Source organism: Balaenoptera physalus (genome assembly GCF_965194825.1).
Source record: "Balaenoptera physalus genome assembly, chromosome: 16".
NCBI lineage: Eukaryota > Metazoa > Chordata > Mammalia > Artiodactyla > Balaenopteridae > Balaenoptera > Balaenoptera physalus.
This window is the reverse complement of record NC_138898.1, coordinates 12,654,040-12,679,793: the sequence shown is the minus strand read 5'-3', so window position 1 is coordinate 12,679,793 and position 25,754 is coordinate 12,654,040. Positions and strand designations below refer to the sequence as shown.

The 25,754-nt window shown below is 52.9% G+C and overlaps 1 protein-coding gene across 2 annotated transcripts in view; it reads right to left on the bottom strand.

Moving 5' to 3' along the window:
• The window catches only part of PREX1 (phosphatidylinositol-3,4,5-trisphosphate dependent Rac exchange factor 1), a 192,380-nt gene that overhangs the window by 16,020 nt on the left and 150,606 nt on the right, over positions 1-25,754 (bottom strand). For both annotated transcript variants that reach the window (XR_014254955.1, XM_082430786.1), the window contains exons 15-28: positions 23,314-23,386; positions 18,586-18,728; positions 16,797-16,889; positions 15,714-15,862; positions 13,934-14,019; positions 12,001-12,137; positions 11,193-11,304; positions 7,732-7,919; positions 7,281-7,442; positions 6,399-6,609; positions 5,682-5,958; positions 2,890-3,096; positions 1,443-1,531; positions 70-152 (exon numbers count right to left, since the gene is read on the bottom strand). Coding sequence is in view for 1 of the 2 variants with exons in the window: in XM_082430786.1 (XP_082286912.1) it covers positions 70-152; positions 1,443-1,531; positions 2,890-3,096; positions 5,682-5,958; positions 6,399-6,609; positions 7,281-7,442; positions 7,732-7,919; positions 11,193-11,304; positions 12,001-12,137; positions 13,934-14,019; positions 15,714-15,862; positions 16,797-16,889; positions 18,586-18,728; positions 23,314-23,386 (2,010 nt within the window). In the remaining variant the exon portion in view is untranslated. The remainder of the gene's footprint in view (positions 1-69; positions 153-1,442; positions 1,532-2,889; positions 3,097-5,681; positions 5,959-6,398; positions 6,610-7,280; positions 7,443-7,731; positions 7,920-11,192; positions 11,305-12,000; positions 12,138-13,933; positions 14,020-15,713; positions 15,863-16,796; positions 16,890-18,585; positions 18,729-23,313; positions 23,387-25,754) is intronic.

Genomic DNA, 25,754 nt, shown 5'->3' with positions numbered 1-25,754 from the left:
CTTATGGGTTCTTACCAGGGGTGATGGGAAGAACTCAAGGTCAGGCCAGGGTTGGGACAAAGGTCCTACCTGGTTAAAGAGGTGCTCCAGGCAGCCATGAAGCTTGTCCTGCTTGTCTGACGGGATCCTCATGTCACAGGGCAGCTCGTCCCCTTGCAGAAGGAAGAAACCACAGCCATCAACTATTCCTGCCCCATCTCACACCTTCCCAGCCTCTTTCTCAAGAAAGCAATGTAGCTACAGAGCTCCAAAACCCACAGTGGACTTGGAGTCTGATAGACCCAGGTCCTGGCTGTGTGACACTGCACAAATCACTTGACCTCTCTGCACCTCGGTTTCTTCATCTGCAAAATGGGCAACAGGAACTAAAACATTACACAATTGTAAGTCAATGTTATTAGTTTGCACTCTGCAGACGAGGAGACAGAAAGCCAGAGATAAGGAACCGGATTCCAGTCTCCTGATTCATCCCGCAGCCATTTCATTTAAATCAGCTGCCACATGTAAGCGCCTTCCTAAAACCTCCCCAGGGATAGTTTTTGCAGCTGAATATCTTATGTGATGAAATATTTATCTAAAGTTCAGAAATATCTCTGATTTTACCTGAGCTTCTTTTTCTTCTGTTAAACTGAAGTACAATTAAAATTAAATTTTTATGCACAGATTCTACCTCTGGAAAGACACATAGGGCAGCAGTGACAGTGGGAGCTTGGGAACCGGGAGGCCGGGTAACAAGGGTGGGAGGGAGGTTTGTCACCACCCACCCTCTCATGCCTTTTGAATTATGAACCATGTGGATGTCTGTCCTATTCACAAAATAAAAATTTTAAAGGCTGAAATCAATAAAACTAAAATAAAAACAAATTTCAGTCTTTCAGTAAAAGTTCCAAGTAACAGAATCTAATTTATAAAATCTTATTTATGTCTGTCTGTCCCTCCAGCCGTCCACCCACATTTCTCCACATCTGTGCAGAAATACATGTTCACCAGCAATCCCCAAATATAATCAACAGTCATTTCCGGGGGAGAGGTTGAGATTCTGACTTATTTTCATGTACTTCTTTTGAACTTTCCTGTGTTGTCTGAATTTTTGGTTCAAGCATGTGTCATTCACGGCAACCATCAGGTCGCCCTATTTTAGTAACGTTGGGGCCCTCACCACAACATGTAACTGCATCGTGTATGTTTTTATTTGTCCCGTGTCCGTGGCATTCACGGAGAACGTGAGGGCCGGGATCTTTGTCTTTTCATTCACTGCTGTGGTCCCAGCACATAACGGGTGCGCAATAAATGTTTGCTAAAGGACAGAAGGAAAACCACTACCACACCAGGCAAAGTAATAGAAGACAATATAACACGGAGTAAAGCATAACAAAATAAAAATAAACAAAACGGAATCGCGCTGGGGGACCCCTCTCCTGGGGCACGAGCCTTGCACTCACCAGACCCCATCTCGTCGCTGCCCAGGTAGGAGCTGTTACTTCTCACGCTGGTGGAGGACAGGACGGAGTCGCGATTGCTGTTACACTCACTGCAAAGCAGCAGACAGGAAGGCATGAGTCACCCTCCCACTCACAGCCTCTGCTCCCAGCACCCGGAACCCACTTTCTGGAGCGTAGACAAAAAACCCTTGGGTGGACGACTGGCCCAGAGGAGGCACCATGCGCCAACCGCCAGAGCCAGAGACGGGCAGGGTTGCCCTGGTGCGTTCTCCAGGTCTGGCGCTGGGGAAACGTTTCCAGGCCTCAGTACAGAAGTGGTAGGTGGACAAAGAATCATTTTCGTTCGGCTGTAACTCCTGTCACTGTCTTCGTGGGACAGCCTTGTCCCCGGACACACCTGCATTCGCCACGCTTGGCCACGTGGTTCCATGTTTTGTCTCCCCAGCCCGGCTGGAAACCTCCTATGAACAAGGACTGTGTTTGCTTGGCTTGTATCCCAGGAACTCAGAAGGTACGGGGAATCAAAAACCACAACCCTGAAGTTCTTTCCTTCACCTTTCTGACAACTAAAAGAAAAATCGGAGGACCCAAAAATGTCAGAATGGAAACCCAGAGAGATGGAGAGATCTTGGTCTGTGGACAAGAGGCTCCAAGAACACACGGTACCCAGTCAGCCAGACCATCTCGTAACACAGACACCAAGAAACACCAACCAATCCGGTCCCTTGAAGACTGAAAGGATATAAAAGCTGGGAGAATGGGGCCCAAGGCCTTTCTTGCCAAGTTCTTATCAGTTCTGTATTTTGCCCACGAACAATTGAAGTGCCCCTCCAAGATTCTACTTTAACCACAATGGTCAGATGTTATATAACCTTTCACCGGAGGCCATGGTGCTTGTTTATTTGTGGTAAGGAATTCCATTCACTCACTCTATGGTTTATTACAGGAAATTGGGTTTTTAGTCATTTAACCCACTAATTAAAACTTCACTGATCTTGTTAATAGTTAACCTAACCAGGAAAAAACAATTCAGATCCTCTGAGTCAGCAGGGAAAAAAAATGGTCTTACTCCCTGGATCAAGTAAAAATAGTGTTTGTTGCAGAAACCAGAGGTCTTATGCTGATTTTAAAACACACTGCAGATCTTGACTTTTCCTTGGACCACATTCCATCAACGTGTGTGGAGTGGAACCAAGGCAGAAAGGATGGGTGGTGTCCACCAGGGGACGGGCCCTGCAACGTTAGCGCAGGGGCAGGGGAGCCGAAGGGGGCATCTGGGGCGTGCTGTGGGGCTCGGCCTAACCCCCCAGAACCACGTGGCTAGGCAACAGCGCCCCGTCCCACTGCTTCCTGGGAAATGTCCTCTGATTCTTTCCCACGGCGGGGGCCTCAACTGTGCCACTGGCCATTCACACCAAACCCCCCGAGACCCCCAGCTTGCCCCCACCTGTAGGAGTCCCGGTAGCTCATGGTGTCATGACCCGAGTCCTCCTGATCCTCCTCTGACACCTTGAAGCACACTTTCTTGCTGCCCCCGTGGTCGGTCCTGTCCATCTCGCTCTCTTCGCTGACCAGCTGGGGGGATGAGGCGTCCTCGGCCAAGGGCGGATCGCAGGACCCACCCGAGGTGGGCTCCGTGATGGTGGACAGCAGCCTGCAGGAGCAAAGACTTTGAACTTAAAGGCAGAGGCCCGTGGCGTCACTTGCCTCCATGGAGGCCCCAGGCAAGGCTCTGACCTCAGGCCTCACCTTTGATCCTAAGCAGAGGGAGCCGTCAAATGCTCTGCATCCCTTCCCTGAAAATCCCACCAGCAGGGCTTCCCTGGTGGCGCAGTGGTTAAGAATCCGCCTGCCAATGCAGGGGACACGGGTTCGAGCCCTGGTCTGGGAAAATCCCACATGCTGCGGAGCAACTAAGCCCGTGCACCACAACTACTGAGCCTGCGCTCTAGAGCCCGCGAGCCACAACTACTGAGCCCTTATGCCACGACTACTGAAGCCTGCACGCCTAGAGCCCGTGCTCTGCAACAAGAGAAGCCACTGCGATGAGAAGCCTGCGCACCACAACGAAGAGTGGCCCCTGCTTGCCGCAACTAGAGAAAGCCCGTGCGCAGCAACGAAGACCCAACACAGCCAAAAATAAATAAATTAATTAATTAATTAATAAGAAAGAAAATCCCACCAGCAACTCTGCAGATGCGTATACATTGTCCCTCCTGTAGGGGGCGTGACATATGGATACTCTATTTCACAGCCAAGATACACAGGCTCCAGAGAAAAGAAGGCAACTGGGAAACGTGGTCTATAAGGGCCATATGGTCTGTTACAACTATACACTCAACTCTGCTGCTGTACTGTGACAGCACCATAGACAACATGTAAAGAAATGCGCATGGCTGTGTTCCAATAAATCTTTATTTTTTAAAAAAAAAAGCAGTGGGCTGGATTTGGCCCATAGGCCCTAGTGTGTCAATCCCTGGCATAGAGTATAATTGTTAAGACTATAGGTTTTTAAGACAGACAGACCCCAGGTTCAAATCCCGATGCTACCATTTCCTAGTTCAGAGACCTAAAGCTAATTATTAAACCTCTCTGAGACTCAGTTTCCTCATCTGGAGTAATATCACTATCTATGTCCTAAGATGCTGTAAAGATTAAGGGAGTTAAAATATGTAAAGTGCTTAGAAGAGTGTCTGGTGCCTTGTAAGGCCTTGTAAGTGATCAGTAAACCCTGGCTGATGTAATCCCACTACATCTCAATGAGGTCAGTATTATGATCAGCCCCATTTTAACAGGTGAGACCATCAAGGCTCAGAGAGGTTAAGTGACTTGCCTAAGGTCACACAGCTAATAAGTGGCAGGGCCAGGATCAAACCCAGGCCTCCTGCCTCCAGACCCTACATTATTTTTCCTATTCTCATTGACAATTTCTATCATACACAAAAGGAGAGGGACCAGTATGATGGACCCCAGGTACCCAGCTGCCAGGTTCAACAGTGGCAACTCAGGATCCACTTTTCTTTCCTCCATCTTTTGTGTTGCTTTTTCTTTTTCTGGAGTGTTTAAAACAAACCTAAGATATATAATTTCCCCTATAAACACTTCCATATGTGTCTCTAGCACATAAGGATTTATTTTTAAAGCAACGGTTCTCAACTGAGGGTGCTTTCTGTCCCCCACTCCTCCACCCCAGGAAACGGTTAGCAATTTAGCAAGTTTCCTCAGGCGCAAACATTTAGCAACGTCCAGAGACATTTTTAGTTGTCACAACTGAAGCAGGGCGGGGAGGGGTGGGCTAGCTACTGGCATCAAAGGAGTAGAGGCCAGGAATGCCACTAAGTACCCCACAACAAAGAATTATCGGGCCCAAAATGTCAACAGTACTGAGGCTGAGAAACACTGTTGTAAACATAACCAGTCACTATTACCACACCTAACAAAATCAGTCATTCCATAATACCATCTGGTTCCCAGTCCACAGGATCCCTGATGCTCCCCAAAGTGTCTTCTCACAGATGGTATGTTAGAAACAGAACCCGAACCTGGTCCAGACACTGTATTTGGTTGATGTGTCTCTCAAGTCCCTTCCCTAACAGTTCCTCCTCCCCCTCCCTGTACCTGCTTCCCCTCCAATCATTTATTTGTTAAAGAAACTGGGTCATTTGTCATCTAGAATCACCCACCCTCTGGATTTAGCCAACTGCGTCCCTGAGGTGGCATTTCACCCTCCCTTAAAACCCAGTCCTCTAGCTGAGTAGTGAGACCTAGAACTTTGATCAGAGAACGGTGCGACTTGTGTTGGCAAGAACGCTTTGTAGGTGGTGCGGTGTGTGTGTCCTGCTGCTTCGCACCAAAAGGGACATCACATCTAGCCGTCTCTCTTTCTGCAACATTAAAATGATAAAGTTCCCCCCAAACCTCTCAACAAATAGTTTTAGCCTCTACTGATGATGCCGCCTACATCCATCCTTTCATTAGATCAGTGGTTCTCAGTCAGGGGAGATTTTGCCCCCCAGAGGGCATTTGACAAGGTCTGAAGACATTTGTGATTGTCACAACTGGGGAAAGGGGTGCTACTGGCATCTAGTGGGTAGAAGCCAGGGATACCACTAATAGCCTATAATGTACAGGACAGCCCCCAACTCCGAAGAATGATCCTACCCAAAATGTTGAGGCCGCTGATATTGAGAAATCCTGACCCTGACACTCGGGCCATTCCCTCCTGGGCCCGGGGCTCACCTGTTGATCTGGGTAACATATTGCTTCATCTCCTTCAGGGCCACATCCAGTCTGGTAAAGAGCTGCAGGTAGGCATCCTGGATCTCACGGTCCTCCTGCTTGAGTAGGAAGCTCAAACCCCGGTCCTCCTGGCCAAGGGTTCCATTGGCTGACCCAAAGCTGCTGTCGTTGGGACCCTGGCTTTGGGGGTCCCCATCTGCAGCAGGTAGGCACTTCCAGGATGGGGCAGCCATGGTGGTGATGCAGTGTTGGGTGTAGGACATGGGGTTCAGGTGACCTACAGTGGAGGGAGGGAGAGTTCACTTGGAAACAGCCCCCAGACACCCACAAGCCCCTTAGACAGAGGTATACAAACTCATTTTAAGGATCTCAATCAATGAGAGAGATTTCTCTTTTAAACATTCTTTTAATACATTAAATTACTTCAATAAGAAAGTTTCGGTTTGGTGCTAATATGCTTTTAACTACTGTGATCTTTTTCCTGCCTGGAATGTAGACATGATGGCTGGTCCTCCAGCAGCTATTCTATATACCATGAGGCATCCTTCAGGATAAAAGCAACATCTAGAGATGGTGGCACAGAAAGATAGAAGGAGCCTGGATCCCTGATGACCGTGGAGCTATCATTCCAGCTCTGGACTGCTGGCCTTCAGACATGCTTCTGTAAGTATCCGTAGTGTGAGATCTGGACACAGTTTTTGACAGACACACAGTTACCTTGCTCTGGGTCAAGGCCGATGAGGGAGGGTTTGCGACCAAAGCGGATGCTGAAGGACCTGCCAACCGAGGGAGTAGTCTTGGGGTAGGACACTTCCATGAGGTTGACGTGGCAATTGGTGGGGCAAAAGTCCAGGCCACACAGCGGATGGGGTTCCAGGGGTGCTTGTTTGAAGGGCGGGCTGACCCTGCTCTTTAGCTGAGCTGCAAACTGAGAAAGGTGGGGGACATGGAGTCGTGATACAGGGGTCTGGAAATTCTGGCCCACCACCAGTACCCACTTTATCCTGGCCTAGGTCAGACAATCCAAAATTGGACAAAATGCCAATAGTTCCAAATGGAAAAGTAAATTGCCCTGCAGTGCCTTTTACTGGACCCAGATTTCAGGGGAGGCCTGGAGAAACGTGAGGCCTCCAAGTACCTCTCCATTTTAGCTGCACCTGAGCTGTTCTTGAGGAACATCTCTCCCTGACCCACAGTCTGTGAGGTTCAGGTAAGGCTACCTCCCCATCCTTGCAGACACTGGTACAGGTCTAGGCAAGGGACCCAAGCCAAGCCAACGAAAGCTCTCTTCGAGTTCCTTTTCTACTGGGGTTGCTAAGGCTAGAGCCATTGGGGGCCATTTTGTCACCACACGAAAAGGACCTGCCTGAGAGCGAAGCCAATACAGGAAAATAAAGTCAAGAGAAAGAGAGAGGCCCCGTTCTTGTAATAGTGTGATAGTTGTTTGAGTGCCTGGATACAACCATGCCTGAAGCTAACCTCTGGACGCTTCAGTAATATAAACCAATAAATTCTCCTGTTTGTTTAAGCTAAATTGGGTTGGGTTTTGACAGTTATGACCAAAATACCCCGAGTTGAGACCCTGTAGGGTGCAGGCACCTCCTGGTATAAGGCGATCCTCTGGCTGATGCTCTCCAGCTTGGTGTCACAGATGTTGCGGAACTCATAGTGGGACATGGTCCTTATGTTGTTGCTCAGGGCCATAAGCCGCCCACAGTTCTGCACAAAGACACTGTCATCGGTGGCAAAGGCCTCAAGGATCTGCAGAAATATTAACAGCGACTGAGCACTCGCTGTGCACCTGGGAGGGTCTTAATGGGTTTATCTGGGGTGACTACTATATGCCTCATAATACATATGTGAGGTCAGCTCTATTACTGGCCCATTTAGCAGATGAGTAAAATGAGGCTAAGAGATAACAAGTCAGTCTCCTAAGCCCCACAGCTACCAAGTGGAGGGGGAGGAACTAGGATGCAGGGCTCCAGGCTAACTCTGAGGACATGGGAATCAGGCTGCCCCACCCCCAGGGCAGGGCAGCACCCAGCAAGACCTTGGCAGTGAGGCGGAAGCAGCCACGGGGCTCCACGATCTTCTCCAGCACGTGGCACTTGATGCCTGCTGTGCTCACGTACTCGTACACCACACCATGCTCCAGGTGCACGTTGTCCACCGTCAGGCTGACCACAGCGCTGTCCTCGTGCAGGCTCAGTTGGGGACCCAGGGACAGCAGGGGGAAGGCTGGAAGCCAGAGGGACAGGCAACCCTGAGGAGGGGGCACCACCCCACACCAAGCCAGCCTCCTGACCCAGCACCGCAGATGGCTTGTGTTGGACAGATGGGGGGACTAAAGTGCTGCAGCTCTGTTCATTTTTGCCAGCCCGCTATCATTCACCTCTTGTTCTAGAAGATTTTCCTTCTAGGAATCTACCCTTGAGCCCCTTTCTCAGTCTATGTGGCTCAGAAAAGGCCCCCCCCCAACCATACCCTCCCCCAGAGGCAAAGGCCTGGCCAATCAGCATGTTTGATTTCCTCTATTCATAGTGATTGGTTCAGGAGTGAGCATGTGACCCAAGCTGAGTCAATGAGAGTAAAGTCTGGCACTTTTGTTGGATCTACAAAGAGAAGGGGACATTCTCTTTTTCAACTGGATTCCAAGTTACTAGAGCCACCAGGTGGGAAAAACAGCATGTAAGAGGGAAACCAACACAGAGGGAGCAGAGCTGAGAACTGGAGAAAAAGAAAGAGCCTCCTCACTATATAAAGTGCTGGATTGAGCCAGACCTGAAGCTTGTTGACCCTACTCAGACCTTTTAGTTTGCTGAGCCAATGTTTTTATGTAGCTCAGTTTCAGTTCTGATTAATATGGGCCCAGAGAGGCTGTGACTCCTCAGAGCCACACAGCTAGGTAGTGATGTATCTAAGGAGAAAGTAGACACTTTATTGGAGTGAACTGCTTTCCTCCCCACCTGCTCCAAAGAGGACCTCTCAACACACACCCCATCACTCTTTCTCCCCTCACCCTCATACTGTGTCGCCACTTGTCAGTTTTTTCGTTCTTTTGTTCATTGTCTGGCTCCCCTCACATCAGTGTCCTGAGGGCAGGGACCCTGTCTGCCTTGCTCACTTGTGTCTCCCCAGCTCCTAGAACAGAACCTGGCACATAGTAGGTGCTTCTACTTGTCGAACAGAAGAGTAGAAACCGCCAGCTCCTCTCAGCGTGGTTTACGGTCATCATCAGGGGTCGCCCACATGTTGGGGAAGGAGGGCCACAGCCCTTTCCTCTCAGAGGGGCACAAACTGAGCTCACAGCTGCCAGCTGGCCTCTCCCCCCTCCCCATCAGCCTGTCCCCTTTAGGACCCCTCTGCCAGGCTGTGGGTGTTTCAGCAGCGCGGGACAGCTCCCCAGCCAACCCCATAAACCCTGGTTCTTTGTTGACCCCAAAGTCAGCAGCCAGGAGCCCAGAGCTGTTGGACACAGAGGCACCCAAAGCCCCTGGTCTACCCATGGCGTCTGCCCCCACCCCCAGCCCAGCAGAAGTACGGGGCAGAGTCCAGAGAAGCAACCGGAGAGGAGGGGCTATTATTCAAACTACAAGTATTCACTCAGCGCCTACTATGCGCCAGGCACAGTTCAAGGCTCGGAGCGTACAGCAAGGAATAAAACAAACAAAATCCCTGCCCTCGGGGAGCTTACGCTAGTGGGGAAAACAGAGGAAAGCAATAAATAACTGTATGATACATGTCAACTAATACACATGGTGAAGAAAAATAAAACAGGATGAGGAGACACTGAGGGACAGAAAGGGCTTATTTAATTACAGCACTCAAGGTGGCCTCTCTGAGGAGGTGACATTTGAGCAGAGAGCTGAGTGAGGTGAAGAGCATGAGGTAAGAAGTACTCAGGGGGAGAGCATTCCAGGCGGAGGGAACTGCAAGTGCAAAGGCCCTGGGGCAGGAGTCCATTTGGTATTTAAGAACAAGAGGCTGGAGTGGATGGAGCAGCGAGGGCAAGTGGGAAAGTGACGAGAGGTGAGGCTGGGGAGCAAGGCTGGGCCTGGAAGACCATGACGAGGACATGGTCTTTGCCCTGCATAGGGTGGAAGCCACTGGAAGGTTCTGTTCTATTTTTTGAGACTAGCCTATAGGAGGAGAGGTAAGGCAGGGCAGGGAGAAGAGTGAGCAGGCTACTACAATAGTCCTGGTGAGAAACGATGGTGGCTCGGACCAGGCAGCGATGGAGGTGGTGATTCTGGTTGCAAGGGGAAGGTACAGGCAATGAGCCTGGATGCTGAAGGCAAGGTGGCGGGATACAGGAGAAAGAACAGTCAGGGAGAACTCTGAGTTCGGGGCCTGAGAATCTGGAAGGATGGAGAGGGGACCCTGAGGGGAGCAACAGGCTTCAGAGGAAGGTCAGGAGTTCAATTTTGGCCAAGATGCCTGTTAGACATCCGGGGATGTCAGGTAGAATGACAGGTCTGGGGGTCCAGGGCTGAGGCTGGGCAGAGAGAAAAACATGGGAGCTCGTGGTGGACAGAATAACAGCCCCTGGGGCTTCCTTGGTGGCGCAGTGGTTAAGAATCTGCCTGCCAATGCAGGGGACACAGGTTCGAGCCCTGGTCCGGGAAGATCCCACATGCTGTGTGTGGAGAAACTAAGCCCGTGGGCCACAACTACTGGGCCTGCGCTCTAGAGTCCACGAGCCACAACTACTGAAGCCCGCGTGCCTAGAGTCTGTGCTCCGCAACAAGAGAAGCCACCGCAATGAGAAACCCGCGCACTGCAACAAAGAGTAGCCCCCGCTCGCTGCACCTAGAGAAAGCCCGCACGCAGCAACGAAGACCCAACGCAGCCAAAAATAAAATAAATAAATCTATAAAACAAAACAAAACACTGCAACAAGATATTAAAAGAAAAATAACAACCCCCCTAAAAATACCCACATCCCACCCCTGGGCCCTGTGTGTACACTATGTTACCTGGCAAGGAGGAATTAGGGTTGCAGCTGGAAATAGGGTTGCTAATCAGCTGACTTTACAGTAAGGGTATTCCAGATGATCCAGGTGAACCCAGTGTAATCACAAGGGTTCTTAAATGGGGAAGATGGAATCAGGAGAGTTAGAATTAGGGAGATGGCAGTGTGAGAAGGACGCAGGCCAACACTGCTGGCTCTGAAGATGGACGAAGGGGGCCACGAGCCAAGCTTCTAGAACCTGAAACAGGCAAGTGAATGGATTCTCCCATAGAGCCACAGAAAGGAATGCAGCCCTGCTGACACCTTGATTATAGCCTGGTGAGTCTCATTTCGGACTCCTGACCTCCAGAACCGTAACATAATAAACGTGTGTTGTTTTAAACCATCAGGTCTGCGGTACTTTGTTACAGCAGCAGTCAGAGACTAACACAGAACCCGTGGCGTCGGGATGGATTGGATGGGATCGGGAGGAGTGTGGACACAGAGGAGGACCCGGTCCCTGCTGGCATCTCCGTCACACGGCCCACCTGTCCTGTTACCTGAGTTGGACTGGTCTTCCTCTCGGGCCCCCTCGCCACTAGGGTCCTCGCTGGGGGCCTCCCGGGCCTCCTGGGCATCCTCGTGGGTGTGGTAGACCCACTGGTACAGGCCCTGTGCAGGGAGCAGAGTAAGAGGGGCGGCCACGACGCCAGGAGCCCAGGGAGGAAGGGAAGGGGCCAAGGTGCACACTGTTCTCTAATTCCAAAAGCTCAGGCTTTTAGCCTGTCGGTGACACCACCTTCAGAAAGCCCTCCCAGACTTCACTCTGGAACCTTCCTGAGGGACCTGCAGTCACACTCAGCCCTCACTGTCTATAGTCTATGCTCCACACAGAAGCCAGGGAAGGAGGAGCCTTAGAAAATGTAAGTCAGCTCCATGGGAGCAGAAACCTTGTCTCTCCCGTGGCCCCAGGGCCTCGAAACATGCCAGGCACACAGCAGGTGCTCAATAAACACTTATTAAATGAACCAGTGAGGATCACCCTCCACAGAACTCTGGTCCCCAACCCAAGTATAACATCAGTTTTTTACCTGACGTGACTATTTGCCCAACGTGCCCATGTGGTAAGAAAAGAGGGTCTTATCACACCCATTTCACAGCTGTGAAAACTGAGGCCATGAGGTTTAGGAAGCAGAGGGGTCCTAGAGCCCAAGCCCAGCTCAGCCCTGCCAGGTAGGCAGCCCCACCCCGCCCCACCTAAAACGCTGTGGTGCCTTCAGGCTTTTCCCCAGAGAAGGGAACGTGGTCCTCAGCCCCTACCCCAATGAGCAGGGCTTCCCTGATCCCCTTAGCTGCCGGGTGGCTCACCAGGGCCTCTTCTCGGTGGCTCCGGAAAGCCTGGAAGTGCTCTAGGACCTCTGGGGCTCCATCGTTCATCACATTGTTGCCGTTGACCTTCAGGATGCACTGGCCAGCACAGAGGCCTGCGGCCGCAGCCTCAGAGCCTAAGGGGGACAAGAGTGCTCGAGGCTGGATGCCAGGCGAAGAGAGCGTGGGGCAGTGCCAGGCAAGGGCAAGTAAACAGATGAACCTGTCCCCCACCCCACCCGCCACCCCAACTCCCCCAAACGCCACCTCCATCCCCCGCACCCTGCAGCCACTCTCCACCCCATGCCAGTGGGCAGGACAGGGACTGGCATTCCCATTTTGCAGAAGAAGAGACTGAGGTTCAGAGAAGTAGCAGCTAGCCCAAGGTCACGCAGCAAGGGGGGCTGGACTTGAACCCAGCAACGTTTCACTCTAGAGCTTCATCTCCTTTAAAGTCCCACTACAACCCATGATACTGGGGCCAGGATCAGCCCCATTTTGCAGACAGGGAGACAGAGGCTCGGAGAGGCAAAGTGACTCTCTCAAGGTCACGTGCCTAGGATAAGGCAGGTTTCGAACCCAGGTCTACCAGACTCTAAGGGCATGTTTTCTCAGCTATACCACAACTCCCAAACTGCAGGGCTTGGACCCCAGGGTTTTGTGTGGTTAATATGAAGGGTCTAGAAATGCAAGTGAATGTCAAGCTTCGTACACAGGAAAACATCAGGCCTGCGTGGTGTGATGGGGACAAGTACAGGCCTGGACCCCAGGAGCCTGGGTTCAAATTCTGGCTCTGTCATTGACCAAGTGTGTGACCTCAGGCAAGTTCCATAACCTCTCTGTGTCTTGGCTGCCTCATCTGTAAAATGAAGACACTAATAATATCTACTCATAGGGTTCTTGAGAGATTTGGTGAGTTGAAACATGTTAAACATTTAGCCCCGTGCCTGGCTCTCAGTAAGGACTCAAGAAATATCAGCTGTCTTACTATTTTTGCCTAGTTTGCCTATAAACACCTATTCTGCTCTAAGGCAGGGTTTCTCACCTCAACACTACTGACATTCTGGGCTGCATAATTCTCTGTTCTGGGGAGCTGTCCTGGGCACTGTAGGATGTTTAGCACCATCCCTGGTCTCTACCCATGAGATGTCAGTAGCGCCCGCACCCAAGTTATAACAACCAAAGATGTCTCCAGACATTGTCAGATGTCTCTGGAGAGTGAAACTGCCCCCAGTTGAGAACCACTGCTTTAGGGATAAATAAAATTAAAACCTACTTTAAGATATTAACAAATTCTCAGTAGCTTTCTATCGTGACATGCATTTTCGATCAATACATATTAAAAGTACAGCTATGACCACAAGAGTGGGCAATGAATGTTTGAACTTTAAAAACAGGGCCCTCAGATGCAAAAAGGGCTGGGAACCCCGTATCTCAGGTCAATTTGGTTTCATCTCCTGGACAGAGTAACCTCTTAAACAGCACACAAGGAGAAGGCAATAAGAAATCAGAGGTCTCAAACTGCTGGCCTATGGGCTGGATCTATCTGGCCACAGAAGTGTGGCCAAAATTCCTATTTCTGGTTTCTTTAAAAAAATCAAACCTGGCAGGAGGAGGTCCACATTCCTGCCTGGCAATAATGAGTTTCAGCTGAAGAAAAACTGCCCCTTTTTGAGTGAACATGTATTTTTCTCACTTTGCCATAGTCCTCACCACTCCCTAGTGCCTTCCTTTTAGTTGCCCATTTGTAACTGCCTGACCCCCCTCCACAAGCGTTTGCAAGCCTTGGCTTCAAGCAAAGACGGTAAGTGCTAATGGTGCACTAAGAGGCACAGGCCTGGAGGTAATGGTTTGGGCGCCTCTGAACTCCTTCCACACACACACAGACCCACCTCCCAAAGCTCCCCTCTCCACCTCTTAGGCTCCCGCTCACCTCTCCCCACAGCATAGACGTACGGTGGGGCAGCTCCACGGATCTGGAAGCACAGAGCCTCTGGACGATCGGGGACTTTGATGATCCTGCATGAAGCAAAAGCAACCATAAGGTAAAGCAGTACCACTCCCGACAGCCCAGGGGGCCACCCTGGGAGCCCCTGCCCCACAGGCTTTTGGGAAATCAAACCCCAAATAGCAGCAGCACCACGCTGTCCAAATGTATAGAGAAACCTCGTCTAACCAAAGCCCACGGCAGCAGGATCTTTGATTGATCAGAACCAGCTGGCCCACCCCTGGAGATTCAGTCCATGCACAGAAATTCCCAATCACTCTCCTACCCCCTCTCCATCATTCTCTTGGTGAGAGGAGGCCTCGTGGCAGCCAGACCAGCACCTTGGCCAGTGAACATTTTATTCAATAATCACAGATTTGGGAGAGTGACAACTGACCCAGCACATCTTGATGCTGACTCTAGAAAAATGCCCATGTGTCCCCCAGAGAGCATGATTTGAAAGCCCAGGTGTTGGCCATTCTGCAGTGGGTCACCAGGGCAGAGTGGGCAACACCTGCCCAGGGTCATACAGCAGGTGTCATTAATCCAGGGGCTTCCCTACCAAGGGCGTGACCCCTACATTGGGCCTTGGATCGTCCCCACCTGCCAGAAAAAGTCGTCTTGAGAGCCTGTTCTCAAACCCCGGGTATTTCTGGAACTTGAAGCAGGAACGTTCCACCTTGGTGATTTCTGCCACTTTTACATACCAACCAAACTATCAATCGTTTTCCTTAAATTGACATGTCTTTTTACTGAAATAATCCTATTTAAAACTTTCCATCACTCTCATCAATACAAAACAGAGAGCAACTGCCTTAAATAGAAAGGAGAAGTGAAAACCAAATCCACAGGTTATAAAACAGAAAATGCTTCTCCCTGTACCTATATCTGGTACCCGACCGCTTCTCACCACCCCACCATTGCCACGCGGGGCTGGGCCACCAGCCTCCTTACCACTCCCCCTGCTTCTACCTCTGCCCCTGACAATCTAGTCTCCACCTGCAGCCAGAGAGATTCGGCCAGAACCTACATCAGATCATGCCGCCCCTCTGCTCAGAACCTTCCAGTGGCTCCATGGTCCTTACCGTGGGCACAGGCCCTATTGGGCCTGGCTGACCTCACTGCCCACCCCTCTTTCTCATTCACTCTCTTCCAGCCCCATCAGCTTCCTCATTGTTCTTCAAACACACCAGCCACAGTTCCACCCCAGGGCCTTTGCACTCGCTGTCTCCTCTGCCTGGAACCCTCCTCCTCCGGAAGTCCCCTTGACTCGCTCCCTTACCTCCTTCAGGTCTTCACCTCAGTTCTCAGTGGCATCTCCCTGACCACCACCCCTCCCCATGCCCGTCTCCCGTCCCAGCTTTATACATTGGTCCACACTCACTACTACCTGAACTCCCTGGCTCGGTATGTCTCTTACTTTTCTGCTTTGTTTTTGTCTGTCTCCTGCTCTACCCTCCAAACAGACTGAGATCTACGAGGGTAGAAATGAATCTATCCAGACGGGGCTGCATCCTCAGAGCCTGAAACACTAGTGGGCAGAGAGCAGGCGCTCGAACATCTGTCGACTGAACAGAGGCAGCAGCACCGTGTCACGTGCCTGCAGAAGGAGCCCGAACCACGGGGAAGCGGGACGGCTCGGGCCCCCACCAACACCCCTAGGACTCGGGCAACTCCTCAACCTGACAGGAAGGTCACCAGACACCCCACCCGGGGGGACACTCACTCTTTGGCCTTGGTGGCTACCAGGAGGCGCAGCGGGCGGCGGGAGCAGGAGGCCTGGCTGAGGACGGACTCCACCTCTGCGAACGGCCGCAGGAGCACCAGGTCCTCGTTGACCGAGTAGATCTTCCTCCCCACCTGCAGGCCGGCCATCTGGGCGGCGGTGGAGCGGGAGACAAGCGCACCGGCTAACTGGCCCCCTCCCCTCCCTTCTCCTCCTCGCTAAGGAGCCTTGAACGCATTCAGGCAGCACAGAGCCGGCACCAGGCACAACCAGCGGGAGCCCCCCGGGGCAACCTCGCTCCCCTCTGTGGTAAGCGGTTAGGGGGCTGGGGAGACCCGTTCTGGCCAACGAGCTATGGAGGGAGGCCTACAGGCGGCGCTAACGGGAAAGACGCTTTTCCCCTGAGGAGGAGCTGTCAGTCCGCCCGTGCTTCCCGCCCAGCCGAGTGAGGACACGAGGCGTGGACCCGGGGCAGCCACCTTGTGACCACGAGGGCTTGGCCAGGAAAGTCAAAGAGGCATCGACCTCGAACAAGACACAACCACCTCCTTCTCACTGCTTACGTTATTAGAGAAATGAAGCCCCACGGTTCCTGCCACTGTGAGGCACGTGGCTACTTGCAGCCGTACACATTGCTAATCGCTACGAGGAAGCAACCAGAGCCCCTGGACAAAGCGGCAGGTGCCTCTCTCCCACCCACCTGCACACCCCCTGCGAACAGCTGAGAGGACCCGGGGCTGAATCCTTGGCTGTCCTCCTCCAGACCTTGTATCCATGTCACAGCAACCCTGCATATTTTTTCCATAATCGGAGCTGATTCAGACCCTCGGGTCGTTTTCATGCACCACCCCATAAGGCCAGCAGAGGGAGCTGGTGGCACATGCTGGGAGGGCAGCCCCAAGCCGTGGGCTCTGCAGACAAGACCGCCCCACACTCAGTTTCCCCACCAGGGCAATGAACAAGGAGGGACCACTGACATCCCAGGGCTTTCTGAGCTGGCCTGCCTCAAGAAACGAGGAGAGATGCCCCACTTTCCCATCCGCACCCAGCCCAAGCCAGGGTGGCCCCTCTGAGCGGCCTCACCTCTGCCAGCGAGCCCCTCTGGACTGATTTCACCACCACGGCCTTGTTCTTCTCCTCGATGTCGAAGCCATAGTCGTCCTCCTGGGGCAGGATCTGAGGGTCCGAGGCAAGAGAGATGGTGAGGCAGGGAGGGGGGCCTGGAGCCAACCCCACCTTGGCCCCCATGGTGAGAACCGTGATCCTGCCAGCTCCTCGTGCCCCAGATCTACTCAGGGTACAGATTGGGGGGTGGAGTGCGGCAGGATGGATTTAAACACTAGCAGCACCCAGGATGCAGAAGATGCTCAATACGTATCTGTCACGTGAAGACCCGCCACTGGGCTCATGCTTCAGCCTGGTGCTGACCACACGTATTTGTTTACTTTTCATTGCCTGTCTCCCCTTCCTCTCCCCAACCTGAGGACAGAGCCTCCTTATTTATGCACCACTGTCTCCCCATCTGCTGGCATACAGTAGGTGCTCAATAACAACCTACTGACTTAATGAATAAAATAGATCCAAAGGAATCCAGCCACCAAGAACTTGGGGACAGGAAGGGGGTTTAGGGAGGAGCCATCCCTCCCCATCACAGGATGACAGGCAGGTTGGTGGGTTCGGGGGGGTCAGTGGTGGAGGGGATACAGGGAAATGCATTTATTAGTTCAATAAATATTTGTTGAGCTGCTGCCTATTATATGGGCCAGGTACTTTACTGTTCCGGAAACAGCACTGAACAAGACAGACGGTTCCTGCCCTCGTGCAGCTGACTATCTACTGGGGGAGACAGACTACAAACAAATAAAGAACTATAGAATGTGGTGCAGGGAGTGTATGTCGTTTGAATTAAAACAAATGACTTAAAGGGACAGGATGTGGTGTGGCAGCGGGGCCAGAGAAGGTGATATCTGAGCTGAGACCTGAATGAAGTGAGGAACAGAAGCTTATAAAGCGTGGAGAAAGTGCTTCAGGTGGAGGGCACAGCGTGTGCAAAGGCCCTGAGTCAGGCTCCAAGGTACTGGAGGATAAGAAAGAAGATCAGGGTGGCTGGAGTGGGTGGGATGAGGAAGGGGAGAGCACAGGAGATGAAGCTGGAGAGGCATGACGAGTCTTGAAGGCCATGGTGAGAGACTGGATTTATCCTAAGTGTGATGGGGAGTACTGGAGGGCTTTGCTGTGCAATAAACGGGAATTGGAACAGCAGCCCCCATAAGTACTATAGGAAAGAAGTCAATGGAGCTGCCTTCCCATCAGGTGGACTTCGGCCTCAACTCTGGCAATGACAAGAGACCTAACCTCTCCAAGCCTCTCTCCCGGTTGCCTGCTGTGGGCCAGGCCTTAAGATGGAGGCTGCTGCTCGCCAGCGGGAGAGAAACAGGATTCGGTGGGCTGGGCTAGTAAAATATCTCAACAGGCTGGTAAGTTCTACCTTAACTGCAAGGCTATTTACAGCAACTGAACAAGGGCAGGGTGACAGCCCAGAAGACACAAGGTTTTGGTGTGCAGGAGGAGTCATTTCAGGAGGCCATCCTCCCTGCACAAGGCTAGGCTAGGGTGTGGGGCAGACAAGGGGAGATGGGAAGGAAAAGAAAAGGAGCCCAGCGAGCCCAGTCTCATCTGTCAAGAGGGTAGTCTGTCCAGTAAAGCAACCTGGCCTCTGGGCAGTGTTGCCAGCCACCACCTAGAATCCCCCGTACTCTCGGGTATTCCAAGCTGACCGCAACTTCTCCAGCCATAACCTGAAGGTTGCCCAGTTCCCGGGCCTGCAGGCGGGTCTGGGAAGGAAGATGCGGCAGCACAGCTCTGCTCCTACCAGCAGGCGCTTGGCCAGAATGTTCTCCACCAGCTTGAAGTCGCTGCGAAGCTGTTTGTTCTTGCTGCTGGTTCCCTCCATCTCCTCGTCTGCGTGGAAACGGAAGTACTGGGACTCATCCTTGAACTCGCTCTTCTCCAGCACTGTGAACCCACAGACATGCAAGCGCAAGGTCAGGCTCACACGGGAAGCTTTCAGGAGCACCTGCCAACTGGCAGCCACGGGCCGGAACCAGCCCCTGGACAAGTTTGGTTTGGCCAGCACGGTGCTCTTTTAAGTAAAATCCTGTGCCAATACTAACATATTAGGATATTCAACATAAAAGCCTGGCTTTCTGACTTCCCTTGAAAAATCTGAACTCACCCCACCTGCTATAAAGGCATATTACAAAGCCATGGTAACAAAACCTGTGTGGAACCACAGCAGAAGCAGATTAAAAGCCAGCAGAAGAGAACAGCAATCACATAAGAGGACACTGTTTATGGGAACTCAGCATGTGATGGATGATGAACGATCTCGTGGAGTATTCCACAGATGGTACAGGGAAAACTGACTCACAGGAAAAAAAAATAAAACCGGATCCCTACCTCATACCATATGTAACAATAAACTCCTTTAGGATTAAAGACCTAAATAGGAACAGAAAAGCTAAAGCTCACCAAACAAAATGCAGGAGAATATCTCTGCCCTAGAGCAGAAAAGGAGTTCATATACAAGACCGCCCAAAAAGCACTATGATAAAATTAAAGACTTCCATTCAGTAGGAAGGCCATAGGCAGGCCACAGATTCCAAACTAACTGTACTGTCTAAAACCAACAAAGAATAAATACCTAGAATATACAGGAAACTCCAACAAATCAACCAGAGAAAGCTGGGAAACTCATAGATAAAAGGGCAAAGGGTATGAATGGGCAATTAACATATGGGAAAATCTAAGTGGGCAGCAATTATATGAAAAGGAACTCACCCTCACTGATAATCAGAAACAGACCACAGTGAAACCCTTTAGACCAGGGACTAACACACTCAGTCCCTGTGGGCCAAATGTGGCCCACTCCTGCTTTTTATAAATAAAGTTTTATTGGGACACAGCCACACCCATTTATTTACATATTGTCTGGGGATGCTTTGGGGCCACAATGACAGAATTAAATAATTGCAAGAGACTGTATGGTCCACAAAATCTAAAATATTTACTATCTGGGCCTTTACAGAAAGAGTCTTCTGACCTCTGTTCTGAGACAAGGCAGGAAAATGAATAAAAAGAACCAGTAACAATCAGCATGTGATGTGGTCCCCGTGGATTACAATTTAACTAAATACCTTCTCGTGCAGGGCACGCCGGAGATACAGGCTTAAGTTCACTTACTCCGCAGACAAAGAAGGACCTGCTGCACCCCTTTTAAAGATAGGAAGACTGAAGCCCAGAGGAGCTAAATAAACTGCCCAAGGTCACAGAGCCCAGGCTCCTCCTCTTCACCATACTGCCCAGCCTGGCCTGATAGATGGGGGCGAGGACAAATTAAATAAAGGGGAGAAATCGAGGCAGTCGTCTGAAGTCAGCAGGCCCCTGAAAGAAGGACAAGCAGCTGCCTTAGCTTCGCGATGTCCCCACCGTCCCCAAAGACCTTTGGTGACGTGAAAAGCATCAGGAGCCCTTCCTTCCTGTCTCCTGCCTTTCCCGGGACAGCTAGCTGTTGGTGAGCATCGTTCTCAGGCCACCTCTATTACCTCCTTGGAGACAACAGACACACAGATTGCTGCTTTCCCCAGAGCTGGGAGCCAGGCCCCAGGAGGCCGGCTGGCTTCCCCTCCACTGTAAACACGAGGCTAAAAGACTCAGGGAGTGGGAAGAGGAAGCACCGTGTTGTGTCTCGTGTCTCGGCTGAAATATGTGGGGAAACATCTGGAATCCCGGAGTCCGGGAGCTCAGCCAGGTGAGAGCCAACCACTCCCAACTTCCAGTCGAGGCCACTGGCCAGGCTTCGTGAGACGGGCACAGATCCACGTTCAAATCCCTGCCCGGCCCCTCCCAACTTCACGGCCGTTTAGCCTCTCTGAGCCTCAGGTTCCTCATCTGTGGGGATAATAACAGCACCAACTTCCCGGGGTGGCTGCGAGGATTAAATGGTGAGCCTCAGTTTCCCTGTATGTGCCTAAGGCGCTGGACCGCTGGCCTCTGGGTCCCTCCCCGGGGACACCTCAGAGCCCCGGGAGCTCGGGTCGGACACCACAGGAGGCGCCACACAGGCCCCGCCCCACGCTCCACCCGGCACCCTAACCTGCACTCTGCAGCGGCCACAACCCTAGGATCTGGCCCTTTCCCCTTTCAGCCTATTTCTGAGTTCGTGGCAGGAACAAGGGAGCAAGGGCCACGCCCTGCAGTTTGTCTCCCTGAGCGACCCTGAGGGTGGTGCTGTTGCCCGGGGTCACCCCCTCCACGATGTCCTCAGCCAGCCGCCTTCCCGAAATAGTAGCTGGGGTGGACCCCTAATTACTCTCACCCACAAATGAGAGGCTCTGCCCAGCTGACGGGAGGGGGGGATGGAGCTGCGAGGGCCCCCCGCAGGGAACAGAGCGGCTTTCGGGAATGACCGAGGCTGCCGGGCTCCCGACCTGCCCCAGAGTGAGTCCCAACCCCACAGAGCCATGGCCACGCTGAGCTCAGATGGGAAGGGGAAGATGGGGAAACTGAGGCCGGGGAAGAGCAGGGCTTTGCCGGCAGTCCGCCGAGTCAGGCCCAGAACCAGGCCTGCCGGCTACGAGGCAGGGGGCAAATCCGATGACCTGTCACCCCAGGGGCGCCTCTCTCTCCCTGCTGAAGGGAGAGTAAATCCAGCAGCTAGACCAGGGGTAGAACACTTGTTTTTCTAAATAAAGTTTTACTGGCTCCGAGCCACACCCACTTGTTTACACATCGCCTGTAGCTGCTTTTAGGCTACAGGGGCAGAGCTGGGCTGTGACAGAGACCGTGTGGCCTACAAGGACTAAGGTATTTAGTGTCTGACCCTCTGGAGACAGAGTTTGCCAACCCCTGAGCTGGAGCACAGAGCAGATGCCGGGAGGAGGAATGGCCAGAAGCCCTTCCCGAGTCTCAGGCCTCCGCTGCCACCCCATGCATCCAAGCAGCGCGGTCCCTCCTCTGGACTATGACGGCCGCCTTCCCCCTGGCCTCCCTGCTTCCGCCCTCACCCTCACAGACGCTCTCCACAGGCAGCCAGAGGGGACCTGTAACAAGCCCAGTCAGGCACGTCCTTCCCTGCTTAGAACCCTCCCGGGATGCCCACCTCACTGGAGTAAGAGCCAAAGTCCTCCTCACATGCTCATAATAGTCCAGAAAATGTCCTTATTTACTGTTGTGTGATTCACACACGCGCGTACAGGCACACGAGGGCAAGACGTGCATCTATCGTGTTCACCCCGGTCCCCGGAGCCTAGCACGGTGCCTGCACGCAGAAAGCACCCTCTGGAAGACGGCAGGATGCACAAAGACGGATGGAGGTGTGGAATCAGCCTCGCAGGGACAGAGCAGCTCCAGGAAGAAAAGTGAATCTGAGCTGGTCCAGGGGGTGAGGAAAGAGAGGAGCTATTCCAGCAGGTGGTCAGGCGACCTCCCTGAGGAGGCGTGAATTGAGCAGAAACACTGAATAAGTGAGGGGGCGAGGCAGGGAGGGACACCCGGGCGAGAGAAACTGCAAGTGACAAGGCCCTGGGGAGTGTTCTGGAAACAGGAGAAAGGCTCCTCGGTGGGCCTTCAAAGTCCACTCGTCCCAAAAGGGTGGGAGCCTCAGGGCTCCCCCGGGGCCGCAAGGACAGGCCACAGAGCTCAGTGGTTGACATGTGGCCTGCGACGCCGGCCTGCGTGGGTTCAAATCCCAGCCCCTCCTTGTCAGGTGACCTTGAGCAAGTGTCCCAGCTGCCTGAGCTTCCATTCCTCATTTACAGAAGGGGACGACATTCATACCAACATCAAAGGATCGATCGTCCCAAGGACGAAACTCATTACTACATGGAGAGTTCTTAGGAGGAGGCCAGGCACACAGAGTATCACTTCTCTGTGAACTGAAAATCGCGTCAGTGGAACCATTTTCTCCCTCCCTCTCCCCAGCTTCCTGCCCCAGGACCATCTCGGACCTTCCGCCTCTCTCCCCTCTTAGGTGCGTCTCCCTGTGCGGGGAGGAGTGAGGCGTCTGAGGGGCGAGGCCCCGCCCGGCCTCCTTCCTCTCATGCTCACAACCCGCCCGTCCTCTGTCCCCACGGACCCCTCTCCTCTCCTCTCCTCTCCTCCCCGGAAGCCTGTGGGCCAGGTCCGTGTCGTCCATCCTCACTGCCCACCCTGGAAGGCCACATCCCATGAGGGAGGAAGGGCTTAGGAAGCCCATGGATTTGACCTCACATCCGGTCTGTTTTTTGCAGCCAATCTTTACCAGCCACCTTGGTCCCCACTGGCCACCTGAAGTGATGTCCCCATCAGTGCAGAACGGGGCGGGTGGGGTGGGGAAGGGTGGAATCCACGAGCTGCCGCGCAGGCCCACCCGGCATCCAGCCCGGGCTCACCCACGGGCACGCTGGGCAGCCGCCAGCCCACCACTTGCTCTCTCTGGGCCTCAGTTTCCCCCCGCCGTAAAATGCACCAGGGACCAGGGTCCCTGCCAGCTCTTCTGTTCCAGGACAGGACCCCCACCCCACCCCGGGGAGGCTGGGCTGAAGGGGAAGGGGCGGATTACCGTGGTGCATGAAGCCATTGTTACACAGGCCCACACCAAGCGCCACCGCCTCCTCGCGTGTCTGGCAATCACCCTGGAACAGAACAAGAAGCAGAGCGTGTTAGGTGGACCCGCTGAGCCGAGGGGCTGAGCCAGGCTGGGGAAAAGCCCACCACCACCCTGGGAATGGAGACTCCACGAGGGCAGGGATGTGTGTCTGTCTGGTTTACTGTGGTATCCCCCAACCATGTCTCTGATTGTTATTAATAAATCCCAAACAAGAAAAGTATTTAATTGCATGTTAATTATTTACATGTGAGAAATGCATGGCATAAACACCACAAACGAGAAATGGAGATTTTACGTGGCAGACACTGCTGGTTGCCCAGCAACAACCCTCCCCGGCCACATCTCACCCTAGTACTGAAACCCTCACTCTTACAGACAGCAATTCATCTACCTAGACAACCACAGATCCCAGCCTCCTTTACAGCTAGAGGTGGACAATGAGATATAAGCAGAAATCACTGATAGGGAGCTCTGGCAAAACACTCTTTGTCCCCGGCCCTTCCTTTCTCTTCCTCCTGCCTGGAACAAAGGTGTGATGGCTGGAGCTCCTGCAGTCATCCTAGAGCACAATGTGACCTCAAAAATAGAAACATACTAAGGATGGCAGAGCAAAAAGAAAGCGCAGGGGTGGTCTTCAAAGATATCATGAGATTGTACTAGCAGCTCTGGACCACCAACCACCGGGCTCCTCTCATACCAAAGAAAAATAAACCCCTAATTTGTTTCAGCCTCTGTAGTTGGCTCTCTGATACTAGAAATCAAGTTCAACTCCTAACTGACCTGGCTCCTCCCTGAGCAGAGGAACCCAAGGTCAGGGAACAGCTGGTGCCGATTCTCCCCGAGAGTGTGCCCTGGAGACGGTGCCCCTCCATGCCTGCTCCCGAGAAGCTGGGAGTCTCCTGGTGCCAGTTCCTCCTGGGACCTGGCTCCTGGGTCTCCCCCTGACTCTGTGGGTGCGCCACGGCCTTCTCAATAAGTCATCTTCTCTTTTTTACTTTCCTTAAGTTAGCCAGATTCTGTTTCTGTTTCTTGCCACCCAAATAATCTCAGTATATCCAGGCAAAGTATGTGAGTTGTGTGTGTACGTAGGGGAAGTGACAGGCAAAGGAAACAGCACGGACAAAGGTCCAGAGGTGGACAAAGCTTAGAGTACAGAGAATAACATGGCCGGCAAAAACAGGGTGAGTGAGAAGGTCAGCTCTTTAAGGAAAAGGCCTTTGATCTACTGTGTTCCCTGCTGAATCCTAAGTGCTTAGAACAGAGCCTGGCATGCAGTAGGTGCTCAGTACATACTTGCTGACTGAATAAAGACATTGTCAGCAGGGACTAACTCATGCATTAGTCTGTAGCCAGGTCAATGAGCTTCGCTCCGCTCAGCCGGCCTCTCGTTTAAAATACTGCCCAAGTGAGAAGTTATTCCAAGAGGCACTGGCCCGACACAGCCAGGCCAGAGGCCTCCACTGTTGGTGTATCCCCCCCAGGCCCCTGCCAGCAGCGGAGGGGCCAGGGAGGGAATTCCTCAGCTACAGGAGAAATGAATTCAGAGCTGCAGGCCTCAGCCTGCCAAGGCCCCAGAGCAGAGCCTGGGGGAGCCACTGGCCTCAGCTGCTCTAGCTGCCCCAGCTGACTCACAGATGACAAATCTGTCCTGTGGGACCGCGGGCCGGCGGCTGGAGAGCCAGCACACTCACAGCCCTGCCAGCGGGGCGGCCATCCATGCAAGAGGCCGCATCCGGAGCAGCCGCCCCCAGCTGTGAGGGGCCCAGGAGGCGGGCAGGCCCAGCTCTGCAGCCCAGGGGGCCCGGGCAGGCGTCTGGAGCCCACCTAGCTTTCTGAAGCTCTCACAACCTGGGCTCCCAGCCCATCCCAGCCCGTCCCGGCCTCTCTTCTCTCCAAAGGGCCCTGGGGTGACCCATGGGGTGGCTCCCAAAGTGAGAACAGCAGAGGGATTCTCTGGTCAAGAGTGAAATACGCCAACCCTGGATGTGTCCACCGCCTGAAAAGCAAGCCCCCACCCCACATCCTGCCAGCCGTGGGGAAACCGAAAATCATCCAGTCCCCATTTTCTCCCCTCCCAGAGGAAGGCACAGGCACACACAGCCCTGTGCAATCAACCTCACCAGCACACTTCCCTTTCATCCCCCACTCACCCACCAGCCCCCCTCACTGGGGGCTCCATCCACGACGGCCTCCTTGCTGCTCCTTCCACACACTACATGTGACCCCACCTCACGGCCTTTGCACCTACTCCTTCTTCCCCCTGGCATGCCCTGCCCTGGCTTTTCAGGTCTCAGTGCCCATGTCAGCTCCTCCTAACTACCTTGATGGTCAACCCAGAGGCAATCGCTCTTATTAACCCCATTTGACAGATGAAGAAACTGAGGCACAGACAG